Genomic DNA, 15,350 nt, shown 5'->3' on the forward strand with positions numbered 1-15,350 from the left:
TGCTAAAGCATGTTGACTTCACCCCCACCTGCCTGGGCACCCGGCCAGGTGTCATCTCACCTTGGGCACTGTGGTCCCCTCCGGCAGCTCCTCAGGGCGGACTGAGCGGGCGGGGTCAACAGCACAATTTAAACTCTGCCCACTCACCAATGTCTCCTCTGCTGCTTGTTGTGGTAACTGGGCTGTGAGGACAAGGAAAGAAGTCCTGGAGGTCTGCCTCACCGTGGGGAGCCCTCAGCCGGGACACTCCTGAAGTGCTCTGGACTGCCGCAGGGGCAGCCGATCTGGCAGCCACCTGGCCGATGCCCGGCGGAAAGGAGGACAGGAAAGCCGAGGCGGGGACAGACATGCAACAGGGAGTGGTAGCGGCAGCCGGAGGACCTCATCACTGGAGAGGCTGTTGAAAATGTCCCAAGGTCAACAATTGTTGCTTTTATGACCACGTGTGGGCGGCTATGGGTTTAGAGTTCAGGAACAATGGTTACGAGGAGAACCAGAACAAGGTGCTTCCTTCCGCCACAGAGGACAGATGCAGGAGAGCCAGGGAGGATGGCGCTGGGGTGAGGGTGCAGTGTCCGGGGAGAGGCCCTAGAAGGGATGAGGGAGGAAGGACACCCGGCAGGCCTCTCAGGAGGCCATTGGGGTCTCTGGAGGGGCCCAGCTTTGGTGACACAGCCAGGGGAAGGGGATGCCCACAGGACGGGGAGAAAGTACCCAAATCTGGGAGAAGACTGTCCTCAGGAGTGAGTGAGCCCCCGGCCCCCACTGTCCCAGGACCCAGCCCACGTCCCATGCCCCGCAGAACCCACATGCAGGCAGCCCATGGCGCCCACCCCTCAGCCTGGTCCAGGCTCCCGAAGTTCACCCCTTCTCCCCCCTTCACAAACCTGTTTCCCTCCAGCAGCAAATCTCAGATATTCCTTAAGAGGGAAACAAATACTTACATCAAGCGTATGCAGTAAATCCATTCTCTCAAAGGAACGAATGACTTATCTCTGAGCCCATTATGTGTTGCCCTTCCAGAAGGTGTATTAGTAAAAGATTCTTTGTAAACCCAAGGAAATCAAATGCTCATGATGGAATTTCAGCAGAGGAACTTTCAGGCGGAAAGGTCCTTACACATCCCTTCCATCACACAGGAGATCTAGAGGGTGGATGCTCAGTCTAGGATGGTGGTCCCCCCCACTTTGAGGTGTACATTGAAGAAGAAATGGGAGTGACTGGACCCTCTGAAGAGGGGTGGGGTGGGGTGCAATCCTCGCCCTGTTACAGTGCCGCGGCTAGACGTTCTTTCCCACCTGGACAGGGAGCTTCAGCAGAGAGCTAATCCCAAGGGTGCCAGCCCCACCTGAACCCACTTGCTGCTGGTAACCCGTGTGGCCACAGGACCAGGTGGGAGCTGAAGCAGGATGGGTGCTCCTATAAGTAATGGTTTCTGTGTCTCTCATGGCCTAAGCCAGTCGGTCCCAGCGGAACTGCTCTCCACCCAGCAAGGTCAGTCCATCTGCTGCCCCTCTACTCAAGGATTCTCCACCCTTGGTAAAGGGCTCAGGCACCTGTGGCTTGACCCTGACTCCACCTCCAGCTGGAGCACACCTGGCATCTCATCCTCGCCAGCCACTCTTCCGCTGGCTGCCAGCAGGAGGCACCTCCTCACCTGTTCTCCTGTGCCTCAGGCCCACATCCCACCCGGTGCCCATGGGAGCCGGGGATGCTCCGCCCAGCCCATTCTTTTGTCCAGCGGATTAGGCCACTTCCGGCTATAATCCTTTCACAGCTCAACCTGCATCAAGGATGGTTTCCAAAAGGACCCGAAGTCACTCACAAGAAAATACAAAATTAAACTGATTATTTAAAAACTAAAACTGTATAAAAGCTGATAATATACGGAAAATGGTTTTCTAAACTAATTTTACAAACGTATCAAGCATTACATCTGTCCCCTAAGTTTCATGACACTCATAGTAAAAAAAAAAGGAAACAGAATGGGTCACATAATTCTCCTTGCTGTGAGGATGCAAAGGCACTTCATCAAGAAACAGTGCTCATCTCTGCAGAGAGGGAACTGAACATCACATGAATGATTCTACCCATAGGGTTTTCAGAAAGAAACGCTCACTATTTGGCCCCTTTTTAACATCAACACTTATGAAAGTAAGAAAAATATTAAAACGTGACTTGAGATTTTTGCAGGGAACTAAAGCAATGTCATTTGGGCAGGAGTCTGGAAGCTTAAGTACTAGGCACAGTGATTCTCAGGGCACCTCACCACGCATTCTACAGCAAAGAGGGGAAGAGGAAGTTTCGAGCGGGAGGGGCACTGGGAAATGTGGTGGGATTATTAATTCCCATATGACTTGGGGGTGGGAGGACAAGAATGCTAAAATGCTACATTAAACAGAATACTCATTATAAAGAATTATCTCATCTAAAATGCTAATAGTACCCCTGCTGAGGAACAGTGGAAGGGGAATCAGTAATTAGCATGACCCTTTTAATGCCTTAAATACCAATTAAATCTTCACAGAGAGTTGACAGCAAAGACTACAAGGATGTCTGCTCTGGGAGTACAGATGAAGGGGGCTGCAGGCTTCTGAAGTGTCAGTCCTGCTGGTGGTGACATGCCGATCATTTTATAAAGGGATTGGAGCCTGATGAGTACTGCTGGTTAGAGAGAGAGCTGGATGATGGTGAGCTATAAGCATGCCTGTGGAAAGGGACAAACCTCTCCCGTTTTTTATTTCTTTATATGTCTAAATGAGGACACAGTTGGGACATCAAAACTGCACATCAACACATCACAGGAGAAACTAGTCTAGAGCTCTGGTTTTCAAAGTGTGGTTCCCAACTAACATCACCTGGGAACTTGTTGGAACTACCCCACACCGGCTGAATAGAAGAAACTGAGTGGGTCCAGCCAGGTGTGTTTTAACAAGCCCTCCAGGTGAGCCTGATTCAGGCTCAAGTTTGAGAATAACCAGTCTAGAAGGTTTAGGGCCGAACATGGCAATTGGTCACCAGAGATATTTTAGAAATGCTGGCTCACCCCTGTGCGGAGTCTCTATTAGACTCTGACAGGGAGGGGGATATTGCAACATGTCTGCTGCAGGCAAATGATCAGAGGCAGAGGGTCTGAGAGGGAAGACCTAAGTGATGAGAAATGGGAGCAAAGAGTGAATTATCAGGGGCCAATTTAAGTCTCAAGTCAGATTAACCACCCTAGAAGGATTTTGTTTTATTGAAACATAGTTGATTTACAACATTATATTAGTTTCAGGTACAGATAGTGATTTACAGCATTTACAGTGATTTACAGCGTAGTGATGATTTAGTATTTTTATATATTCCATTTAAAGGTATTACAAAATAATGGTTATAATTCCGTGCTATACAGTATATCCTTGTTGCTTATCTGTTTCATACATAGTAGTTTGTATCTCTTAATCCCATACCCCTATCTTGCCCCTCTCCTCTTCCCTCTCCACACTGGTATCCACTAGGTTGTTTTCTACATTGGTGAGTCTGTTTTACTAGATATATTTAATTTTTTATATTCCACATATAAGTGATAACACAGTATTTGTCTTTTTCTGTCTGACTTACTTCACTAGCATAATACACTCTAGGTCCATACACATCATTGTAAGTGGCAGAATTTCGTTCTTTTTTATGGCAGAGTAATATTCCATTGTATACAGCACCTTCTTTATCCATCCATCTGTTGATGGACATTTGGGTGGCTTCCATATTAGCTATTGTAAATAGTGCTGCTATGAACACTGGGGTGCATGTACCTTTTCAAATTAGTGTTTTCATTTTTTCCAGATATATACCCAGGAATGGAATTGCTGGATCATATCATAGTTTTATTTTTAGTTTTTTGAGGAACCTCCATACTGTTTTCCATAGCAGCTGCACCAATGTACATTTCCACCAACAGGATACAAGGATTGCCTTTTCTCCACATCCTCACCAACGTTTGTTATTTGTAGACTTTTTGATGATAGCCATCCTGACATGTGTGAGGTGATAACTTGTTGTTTTGACTTGTATTTCTCTAATAGCGATGTTGAGCATCTTTTCACGTGCCTGTTAGCCATCACTACGTCTTCTTTGGAAAAAAGTCTATTCAAGTCTTCTGCCCATTTCTTCTTTGGATTTTTTTTTTTTATATTGAGTTGTATGAGCCATTTGTATATTTTAGATATTAATCCCTTGTTAGTTGCATCATTTGCAAATATTTTCTCCCATTCAGTAGATTGTCTTTTTGTTTTGTTGATGGTTTCCTTTGCTGTGCAAAAGTTTTAAGTTTAACTAGTCCCATTTGTTTATTTTTGCTTTTATTTCTTTTGCATGAGGAGCTAGATCCCCCAAAATATTGCCACAATTTATGTCAAAGAGTTTTCTGCCTATGTTCTCCTCTAGGAGTTTTATGGTTTCATGTCTTATATTTAGGTCTTTAACCCTTTTTGAGTTTATTTTTGTATATGGTGTGAGGAAATGTTCTAATCTCATTCTTTTACATGTAGCTGTCCAGTTTTCCCAGCACCACTTATTGAAGAGACTATCTTTTCTCCACTGTATATTCTTGCCTCCTTTGCTGTAGATAAAGTGACCACAGGTGTGCTGGTTTATTTCTTGGTAGAAGGATTTTGTTTTTACTCAAACTTGTACTTCTCTTTGAATAGCCAATACATTTATATGATTCAAAAGATTCAAAGGGTATGCAGTAAAAGGTCTTTCACCCTCCCCTGCTCCTAGGTATTCAGCTCCAACTTCCCTTCCTCAGAATCAGCCATGTCATCAGTGTCTTCTAGGAATATGTTATAAAAATACATATATGTTTTTGTCCCCACTTTCTTTCTTAAAAACAAATGATAGCATATGACACATTCTGTTTTGTACCTTGCTTTTTTCACTTAATATATTTTGGGGATTATTCCATATTAGACACATCAAGAACCACCTAGAAGACTTCCAAGTATCTGGAAACATACAACACCCCAGAGACATGTGTGCCTTCCCTAAAGAGAAGGAGCATCTGCTAGGCATTACATGATTCCTGTGGATTTCTTAGTGAACCCTCTATAGAGAAATTGTCCTGAAATTCTCAGTTTGGAGAACTCTCCTCAGGCCCTACTTGTATGCTGTGTTATAACAGAAGGAGGTAATATGGAAACTCTGAGGTCATTAAAGTCCAAGAATAACACTACCAGATAACATTAGCAATTAGTGGGTCAGACACCCTATGATACCCTTGAACCCTGCAGAGAACTCAAAGCAATGAGATGACTTGAACTTTTTGTCTGTAAGACTAATAACCATAAAACACATTTTATCTATAGGAATTCACAAAACACATGCAAGGATAAAGACATGAACTAGTGAAGAATACTTAGGTCAGTTTTCAACACTTAGAATCAGATATATAACAGAGTAAAATTATATATATATATATATATATATATATATATATATAAAATCCCTATCCTTCTACAAGCTTCAATTACAGTAACAGTTCCTTCAGAATTACTTTTTGTTCTGTCTGTCCTTCAGCACTATCAGTAAGATTAGTGATGTTGAGCACATTTTCATATACCTATTGGCCACTTGGATGTCATTTTTGGGAAAATGTCTATTCAGGTCCCTTGCTCATTTTTTAATTGGGTTATGATTTCTTTGTGGTGGGTTTTTGTTTGTTTTGTTTCTGCTATTGAGCTATATGAGTTCTTTATATATTTTAGATATTAATCCCTTTTTAGATATATGGTTTTCAGATATTTTCTCCCATTCTGTATGTTGCCTTTTCATTTTGTTGATGGTTACCTTTGCTGAGCAAAAGCTTTTTAGTTTGATATAGTCCCACTTGTTTATATTTGTTCTTGTTGCCTGAGTTTTTGGTGTCATATCTAAAAAATCACTGCCAAGACCAATGTCAAGGAGCTTTTTTCTTATGTTTTCTTCTGAGAGTTTTAAAGTTTCAAGTCTTCTGTTTAAGTCTTTAATCCATTCTTATTTGACTTTTGTGTATAGTATAAGGGTCTAATTTCATTCTTTTGCATATGGATATGCAAAATTTTCCCAACACCATCTGTTGAAGAGACTCTTCTTTCTCCATTGTGTATTCTTGGACCCCTTGTCAAAGATTAGTTGACTGTATATGTATGGGTTTATTTCTGGGCTCTCTATTCTGTTCCACTGACACATGTCTGTTTTAATGCCAGTACCATACTGTTTTGATAAGTATAGCTTTGTAATATAGTTTGAAATCAGGAATTGTAATGCCTCCAGCTTTGTTCTTCTTTCTCAAGAGTGCTTTGGCTACTCAGAGTCTTCTGTGGTTCCATACTAATCTTAGGATTGTTTGTTCTATTTCTGTGAAAAATGTCATTGGAATTTTGATAGGGATTGCATTGCATCTGTAGATCTCTTTGGGTAGTACAGATGATTTAACAATATTAATTCTTCCAATCCATGAGCACGAGCTATCTTTCCATTTACTTGTGTCTTATTCAATTTCTTTCATCAATGTCTTATAGTGTTCAGTGTATAGGTCTTTCACCTCCTTAGTTAAATTTATTCATATGTATTTAATTCTTTTTAACGCTATTGTAAATAGGATTGTTTTCTTAATTTCTTTTTAGGATAGTTTATTGTTGGTGCCTCCAGCTTCTGACACAGGTTTTAATGAAGACGAGTTCCTTCTGCAGGGAGGCACCCCTTTCCAAAGGCCACATCAGTTCAGAGAGAAAAACCAAAACAAAAGCCCCACAGCAAGAGACAGGAAGGAAGGGAAGCTATTCAAACTCCCTGTCCCTCTCTTCCATAGCACACAATAGCTGAGTCCTCTACTGGAGAATCATGGCTCCAAAAGAATCCCTCTGACCTGGTGTTTTCTGGCTTTAAAGCCTCCGTTTGAGCACTGTCACTATGGCGACAAGTCTGGGATGCTCTACTCTAAGTGAGGAAGCTTATCCTTCAAATATGCTTCTTGAGTTAGCAACAAAGGAATTCACTGAACCTCAACTAATCTCATATTCTCCTGGGAGACCTCTCTCAAGAGGCACTTTTCTCCCCTTGCCCTCACAAACCTCCCAGGTTTACACTGTTCAGCCAACAACCATATTTACATAGAGATTTACAGTTTACTTTCAACCACATCACCTCAATCAAGACCTGAGGAGTCCTCTTCAGTCACATGAGCCTCTTCAACAACAACTAAACAAAACGAGGCCCTTGGTTTTAGGGAGCCCTTCCCCGGAAGGCTAGCAGACACAGGCCCTGCAGCTGAGACGGGACAGAGGAAGGAGGAGTGGGAGCGCAGGAAGCTTACCCACATGACTTTCTTTTCCAGAGGGAAGAATCTGCAGTGGCTTCTAACCCTGGCAGGCCTGATGCCCACTCCCCTGAAGCTCTTCTCAGTCCGTTCCGGGCTGTGGTTCTGCCTTGGCTCATGTTCTACATCATTCCCAGCCCCAGCTGTTCCAAGAGTGGCTGTTGGCTCTGGGGAATTTATCCTCCCTGACTTCAGAGGGGTCTTCCTTAAATATGAGTTCTTAGAGTCTGCCCTGGCTTCCTATAACATAGATGTAAAAGGAAAACTCTCCTTTACTTTTCTCTACTCTGTGATGACATTCTGCTTCACTTCTGGTCACCAAATGTGTAGAGGTTTGCCCCTCACCAAGCAATTCTCTGCAACACCAGCTGAGTGTCCTACAATTGAATTCAATTCTGACACTATCTACCTGGAGAGAGCATTAGATCCCACAGACTGCCCCCACTTCAGGTACCAACTGCAAGTCCAGGTTGTTACCTGGATTTCTGACTGACTGGCTATAAATCAGAGGCTCCCACGACTCCCCTCCTTGAGTCTGATCACTTGCTAGGACAGCTCACAGAATTCAAGAAAACAGTTTACTTATTAGATTAATGGTTTATTACAATGGATAGTAAAGAACATGAATGAACAGTCAGATGAAGAGATACATAGGGTGAGGTCCGGAAAAGTCCCAAGCACAGGGGCTTCTGTCTCATGGAGTCTGGGGTATACCGCCCTCCTGGCACATAGATGAAACAACCCAAAAGCTCTCCAAACACCATCTTTTTGGGTTTTTATGGCGGCTTCCTGTCATAGGTATGAATGAATACATCATTGGCCACTGGTGATTAAGTCAATCTCTAGCCCTTCTCCCCCCTCTCCAGAGGTCAGGAAGTGGAACTGAAAGTTCCAACTCTCTAATCACCTGGCTGGCTCTGCTGGCAACTATCCCCCTTCCTATGGTTTTCTAGGGGCTTTCCAAAAACCACCTCATTAATATAAACTCAGTGGTTGAAACAGGCTTCTTATGAATAACAAAAAACACCCATTTCATCTTTATGCTCTAGTGCTACTTAAGGAGTTAGGAACAAAAGATGTCCATATAGCTCTTATCACTTAAGAAATTACAAAGGTTTTAAGAGCTATTTCCAGGAAACATGACAAATTTATTACATCAGCATATCACAATAGGCCTACCTCTTATTAGTTTTATAACCTTGGGGAAGTGATTTTTAACCTTTCTAAGCCTGTTACCTCTTCTGTAAGATGGGGGCAATTACATCTATGGTTCTGAGAAGAACTGAGGACACAGATACATTCTACAATTCTTAGTTCCCTCCCAGCCCAGCCCACTCTGCCCTCAGGGGGTAGGCAGTCTCAAATCCTAAGGAGGTTCATAACAAAGAGACAAAATGATGTACCAACCTCGCATTGACCTCTCTACCTTGTGACTTTGGTCATTTCTGGGTGATATGTAATTCTTTTCCTCCCGTTTTCAAAACAAACAAATAAGGGAGGCTGTTCAACCTCATTTGCCTTTATTATGAGAGGCAATGAAGTAGGAACAAAGATCATCCTAGGAGATAAAACTTGGTTCCAGTCCTCCCTGCTCACTGAGTTCCTCAGCCTCTCTGGTCTCCAGGAGTTTCTTTTTAAATACCTTACCTGTCTTACCTCCCAGAGGAAAGGGGCTGGATAGGGTGCTCTGTTAGAGCCCCCTCCTGCTCTAAGATCTCTGAACTTTAAGGGAGTACCAAACATGAAACGGGAATAAATCAGACTTACCAGAGAGACTGGTCTTGCCCTCTAGGAGTGTTCTAAAGTGTTCTAAACTCTGCCCTCACTTCTTAAAATAAACATTTCATTTCGGAATAATTTTAGATTTTTAGAAAAGTTGCTAAGATGATGCAGAGAGTTCCTTTAACCAATTTCCCCTAATTTTAACATCTTACATTACCATGGTACATTTGTCAGAACTACAAAACCAACATTGGTACATTATTTACTAAATTCCAGATTTTATTTGGATTTCACCAATTTTTCTACTAATGTCTTTTTTTCTGCTCCTGGATCCAATCCAGGATACCTCATTGCATTTAGGATAAAACAACTTTTAAATGGTGAAAGATTTCCAACATAGCGACAAACAGATCTTCAATAAAAAGAACATCAGATACACTTGAGGCTATTTTTGAGCCCTCTCTTCCCATTTTCAAGCCCTTTCCTTTCTCCCTAGAGAAGCATCATCACAAACTCATTGTTTATCATTCCCTGGCATGTTTGCATGGATTCCTAAAAAGAAAATATAAGCATAAACACTATTTATTATTGCTTTTCAGACTTTAAAACTTATATAAATATTATTCTTTTCATATCCTTCCATACCCTGCTTCTTTCATTCAACTATGTTTTTGAGATCCATCTGTTAAGAAATATAGCGATAGTTCTTTTTGCTCCTGTGCATAAGATGTACAGCATTTCATTCTATGAGTACACCACTATTATCATTCTCCTACTGATGGACATTTAAACCGTTTCTTTCTTTTCTTTTCTTTGCTGCAATAGACATTTTAATGCATTTGCTGAAACATAAGAAAGATTCTCCATCTAGGACTAGAATTTCTGCATTAAAAGGTGTAACCAGCTTTCTGGTGGAGATGACCTCCCCATGATAACATGACTCTCGCAAAGGATCTCATTCATCCCTCTCCAGAAGAGGAGAAGAAACACAAGAAGAAGTGCCTGGTACAGAGCCCCAATTCCTATTTCATGGATGTGAAATGCCCAGGTTGCTATAAAATCACCACCGTCTTTAGCCATGCACAAACAGTAGTTTTGTGTCTTGGCTGCCCTATTGTCCTCTGCCAGCCTACAGGAGGAAAAGCAAGGCTTACAGAAGGATGCTCCTTCAGATGGAAGCAGCACTAAAAGCACCCAGAATCAAGATGAATGGGAAACCATCCCAATAAACGCATTTTGGATACATCCTGTTTACTGTCTTGTTTTACTGCTAGGAAGTTCCTACCTCACGTATTCAGGAGCAACTCTAGAGTCAGTTGGGGCAATGTGTGAAATCAAATGAAGGCAGTTTCCAAGTCAAAAGTCCACAGGGCTGAATATAAGGACTCCTTACCAAGAAAGAGGAAAGCTGTTGATGCCAGCACCGCAAAGAGGGTAAAGAGGAAAATCTGGTAAGAACCCACGAACTCTGGAGGACACCTGAATCTTCACACTGATCTACGCATTGGCAGAATAAAAGAAGATAATAGTTATTTAATACATCCAGGACAGACGCCGCATTTAAAATCTTGTGTGGTCCTAACAGTATCTAGCTGAAGCACTCAAAACCTAGCCCTCTAAGAAATTCTTTTGCTTCTTACCAGAGAAAAAGGGGTGAACTGTACTTGGCTCCTCTACCTCTTTTTGGCTTTTTACCTCTCTAACGTAATAAACTACAATTATTGAGCCTCTCATTTCTTTTCAGCTTACAAAAGAATATTTCAATTCTCTGTCACTTTAAAATGCCTGTTACCTTTCCTGTGCACTTTAACTCCAGGTAACATGCTTCCCTTCACCAAGTTTGTGACAATGTACGGTGATTCAACTTCTACTTTTAATCCCTCTAACCTAAAACATTTCCTTGGATCACCAATGATCTCTTATATCCAGGGGCCACTTGTCCTTTTTTATTCAGGTGTCATTTCTAGGGAACATTCTGATTTGTATATAACCTTGTCCTCAATAAATCTTCAGACTTGTGTCTTTGAAGCATTAAAAAAAAAAGGTGTAACTAAATTGTTTCTTAAAGCTGTTGTACTGATCTACACTCCTTTCAGAAGTGAATGAGTCTGTTGTTCCACGTCCTTATCCATACTTGGAAGGGCATTCATTTTATAAATTAATTTGGCGACAACTGGCATCTTTATAATGAGTCTTCCAGTTCATGAACACTGCCTTTTTTCCCATTTATTAAGACTTTTTTCTTTTCAGTAATTGTAATTCCTCCAAAAATTTCTTGTACATATCTTGGTTAGGCATACCACTAGGTATCTTGAAGCTTTTATTACTATTGAAAATGGGATCCTTTATTAATTTTTCTAATTGGTTATTACCGGTGATAAGATTTCTATATGTTGATTTTGTGTCTAGGGAAACTGGCAAGCTCTTCCTATATATTTTCTACTTAAAACTCAAGAAAATCATATTGTATGCAAATAAGGACATATCTTTCCAACATTCACAACATTTTTCTTATCTTGTTGCATTGGCTAGAATCTCCTGTACAATGCTGAATATGAATGGTGAGAAAAGGCATCTTTATCTTTTTCATGTCTTTACTGAAAAGAAGCCTAGAGTCTTATTGTTAAGGATAGTTTTTGCTGGAATATTTTGATAGATGTTCTTTATCAAGTTAAGGAAATTCCCTTCTAAGTTTCCTGAGAAGTCTATTCAATCATGAACAAGCACTAAATTCTGACAACTAACTTTTCTGTTTCTTACAGATTGTAGGTATTATTGATCTGTTAACATGATTTATTACATTAACATATTTTCTGATGTTGGATCATTCTTAATTTCATGCATAAACTCTACTTAGAATGTAAATATTTGAAATAGATTTGCAACTATTCCATAAGCATCTATGTTTATAAATTGGACTGTTTTATAATTTTCCTTTCTTGTATTCTTCTTGTCTGGTTTGGGTATTTAGGTTATATTATCATTGTAAAAGTAGATAGCTTTTCCTAATTTTCTATTCTCTTAAACAGTTTGTTAATATTAGGATTATCTACTTCTTAGAAGTTGAATAAAGTACAGATGTAAACCACCTAAGCCTGATATTTTGGAGAGATGAGGTCTTGGTTATCAGCTTAAGTTCTTTAATGATTTTTGCTTTTTGGTATTTTCTATATTTTTTCAAGTAGTTTTGGCAAATTATATTTACCTAGAAAACTAAGTCTTTTCCCAATCCAAATTTTATCATAAAATTCTTCAGAGTATAATCTTATGATTTTTATTATCTATTACGCATCTGTACTTATAGTTCCCTTTCTTTCAAAATATTATTTGTAGCTCTTTTTTGAAAAAAAAGAAACTTAACTACGGATTTATCTATTTTATAACTCTTTTTGATCCTCTAAATTGCTTTCTACTTCATTTTGTTTGTCCTCTTAGTTTCCTTACTTTTACTTTTCTAAAGGCTTATTTTCTTCCTTGTCTATCTTCTTGAGATGGACACGCATAGACAGTAATAGTCATCCACACAATATGTATTCTCCCTTTGTTCTTTATTAGCATAACCCCTGTTTAGTTTGGGAAATCAATATGCCAAGCTAAAAGACAAACAAATTATGTTTTTCAGACTCCCTTGCAGCTAGGAAATGCCATATGACACACTTGTTACCAATGACATATAAGTGGAACTTACTGGGTAGGGCTTCCAGGAAAACTCTTTAATTACAGATAGCAGGCTCAGCTGGTACATGCCTCTTTCATAACCTGTCCTTTTTTTCCTCATCATGTTTGGAATGTGCATACAAAACTGGAAGTAGAGCAGCCACCTTACAACCATGAGGCAGCTAGCATGAGTATGAAAACTAAGTTTAGATGAGTCAAAAGTTAGAAGAGCCTGGGCTATCATGGCATCATGGAACCTCCACATCTGATTTGAACTGTCTACCTCCAAATGAAATCAAGTCCCCCATAAAACTGTGTTCCTCTGAGACAGGAGGGAAGAGGGCAGGGCACAACCATTAAAAGAATGATACAACCATTAAGAACAGAATATGACATAAACTGGTTAGAAACTATTAGGCCCTAGATGGTGGAAGATTTGACTTCCAGTAGACCTTGATCCTCATTACACACTCACTGTAATAATTAGCATGCTAAATGACATACCCACAGGCACCATGACACTTCCAAGGCCAACCATAAAAGGCCAAAAAGTGGGCAGTGGCCCAATTCCTGGAAATCCCCGCCCCTTCCCCAACATAGTTGGAATACTTCCAATTTATTAGCCTATGAAATTACCCAGCCCACAAAAACTAACCATCCCGTATTTTGGGGCTGCTCTTGCCTTTTGAGATAAGACTGTATTCTGTCTATGGTATGTGTATCTCTCTAAATAAATCCATTTCTTACCTATCATTTTGTCTCTCACTGAATTCTTTCTGCTATGAGACATAAAGAACCTAAGCTTCATTAAATCCTGAGACCAGGTGTGCGATTTCAATGAAAAGACAGTGGGTTCAAGTCCAAGTCTGAATTTTGGCTGGGTTTGAGTCCCATCTGAGGTGTGATTGGGTTCAAGTCCCAATCTGAGGTGTGCGGTTTCACCTCTGCAAAGTTTATGATTAACCTCTCCAACCAAAACTTTATTTCCTTTTTTATCCTGCACCAGTTTCCTCAGGATTGAGGAGTATCAAAGAAAAGGGGGGACTGAAACTGAGCAGGACCCTGCAGCGCCCTCCCAGATACAAAAGCCTTTCTGTGTCCCCTGTTTCCTGTTTGTAGAAAAAGGCTTTAGTGTCCTAGGCCTTCCCTGATTTCCAAAGAGCAGAGCCAGTTATGATTTAGGGAAGTGAGGGAATGCAGAAACAAAGGAAAGGCAGTCAAGAAACAATAGTTCAGCAATCAAGAGTCCTAGTTCCTCTTCAAGGGATATAAGTAGCCATCTGATGCATATCTTTGAGTTGTTCTGCAGGAACTAAGACTCCCACCCAGGTGGAGGATGGTGACTACATGCTGACCACAAGCACAGAGACCCCAGACTGGCTGGAACCAGAAGGTTGGTGATTAAGATTCCTGAAACACAACACTGTTTCCTCACCACCAACCAATCAGAAGAAAATCACGCCCTCCACAACCTTCAGCCCAAATGTTGCCTTTAAAAACCTTATAGTCCAGCCAGCCAGGAAGATGGATCTGAGAAAAACCTATGTCTCACATCTTTTTGGTTGGCACCCTCTTATCAATAAACTGCTCCAAACTCTGATGTTTCAGTTTGGTTGGCCTCACTGTGCATCAGTACAGGAACTTGAGTTTGACAAAACAAACTTCCTGCTACATCACAAGATTAAACCTCTAGGTCATTTAACCCATGATCATTTACACACAGCCAAATGCCATTTTAAATAATACAATATTCAACTATCTTTCATTTTATTTATTTTATTTTAATTTTTTTTGCGGTATGCAGGCCTCTCACTGTTGTGGCCTCTCCCGTTGCGGAGCACAGGTTCCGGACACGCAGGCTCAGCGGCCATGGCTCATGGGCCTAGCCGCTCCGCGGCATATGGGAACTTCCCGGACTGGGGCACGAACCCGTGTCCCCTGCATCGGCAGGCGGACTCTCAACCACTGTGCCACCAGGGAAGCCCATTTTTTTGATTTTTAATAAATGTATTTAAGGTCATAAATCTTCCTGAAAGAAAAGCTTTCTTGACTAAACTGAGAGATCAACTGTGCTGGTCCAGACCAGAAAGACCACCTAGCCAACCCAAAAAGTAGTGATATAAATGAAAATGGCCATGGTTTAAGTCCCTAAATTTGGGGGTGGTCTGTTATACAGTAAAAGCTAACTAATACAGAAATTGGTTTCAAGAGTCGGATGCTGCCATAACAAAATCCTAAAACATGTGGTGTTGGCTTTGGAATAGGGCAGTGACCAGAAAATCAGTAAGGAAACAGACTGCAAAGGTTGCAAAAATGAAAAAACAAACAAACCCAAAAACCCACCTGCTGTAGCAGGTCTGGAAAATGACGACTCATACTATGTAGAGACAGAACAGTTGGTAAAAGTGAAGTTGACACTACCTTGAGAGGAAAAAAAATGAACCTAATGAACTTTCGGTTACAGCTAAGTAGATCTCCAGAGAGAATTTGGAAAGTGCCACTTGGGTACTCTTAACTGCATATGATAAAATATGACAAGACAGAAGAATGGGCAAAAGAAGGAAATGTTCAGTTTGCAACCAGAATTTAGATGGAATACAGAGGGCCCAGGGCCTGCTGTGTTGGAAAAGAAAAC

The 15,350-nt window shown here is 41.0% G+C and overlaps 2 protein-coding genes across 8 annotated transcripts in view; one reads left to right on the forward strand and one right to left on the reverse strand.

Moving 5' to 3' along the window:
• Window positions 1-15,350, reverse strand: part of MYLK (myosin light chain kinase) — a 270,323-nt gene that overhangs the window by 217,928 nt on the left and 37,045 nt on the right. The window contains exon 1 of one of the 6 annotated variants that reach the window (XM_029214526.1): window positions 148-265. The exons of the other annotated variants lie outside the window; for them this stretch is intronic. The gene's annotated coding sequence lies outside the window, so the exon portion shown is untranslated. Of the gene's footprint in view, window positions 1-147; window positions 266-15,350 lie in introns of those variants that run through there. 6 annotated transcript variants of the gene reach the window in all.
• On the forward strand, window positions 5,671-10,308 carry LOC114890705 (40S ribosomal protein S27-like). Of its 2 annotated transcripts, XM_029214533.1 has the most exons (2): window positions 5,671-5,694; window positions 9,998-10,308. In XM_029214533.1, exons 1-2 carry the CDS (start codon window positions 5,671-5,673, stop codon window positions 10,244-10,246), a joined length of 273 nt encoding a protein of 90 aa, XP_029070366.1. In that variant the 3' UTR covers window positions 10,247-10,308. The 2 variants fall into 2 exon arrangements, with proteins under 2 accessions (XP_029070366.1, XP_029070367.1); XM_029214534.1 differs by lacking the exon at window positions 5,671-5,694 and having other exon boundaries at window positions 9,987-10,308.

This window comes from Monodon monoceros, unplaced genomic scaffold (genome assembly GCF_005190385.1).
Source record: "Monodon monoceros isolate NGI ecotype Baffin Bay Population unplaced genomic scaffold, NGI_Narwhal_1 Super_Scaffold_11, whole genome shotgun sequence".
NCBI classification, from domain to species: domain Eukaryota; kingdom Metazoa; phylum Chordata; class Mammalia; order Artiodactyla; family Monodontidae; genus Monodon; species Monodon monoceros.

Excerpts from the sequence above, each read along its gene's own strand:
- LOC114890705 (XM_029214533.1), top strand. The coding sequence starts at position 5,671 with ATGATTTCTTTGTGGTGGGTTTTT. Across the intron at positions 5,695-9,997 it reads TTTCTTTGTGGTGGGTTTTT|ACTCTCGCAAAGGATCTCAT; the intron begins GTTTGTTTTGTT and ends CATGATAACATG.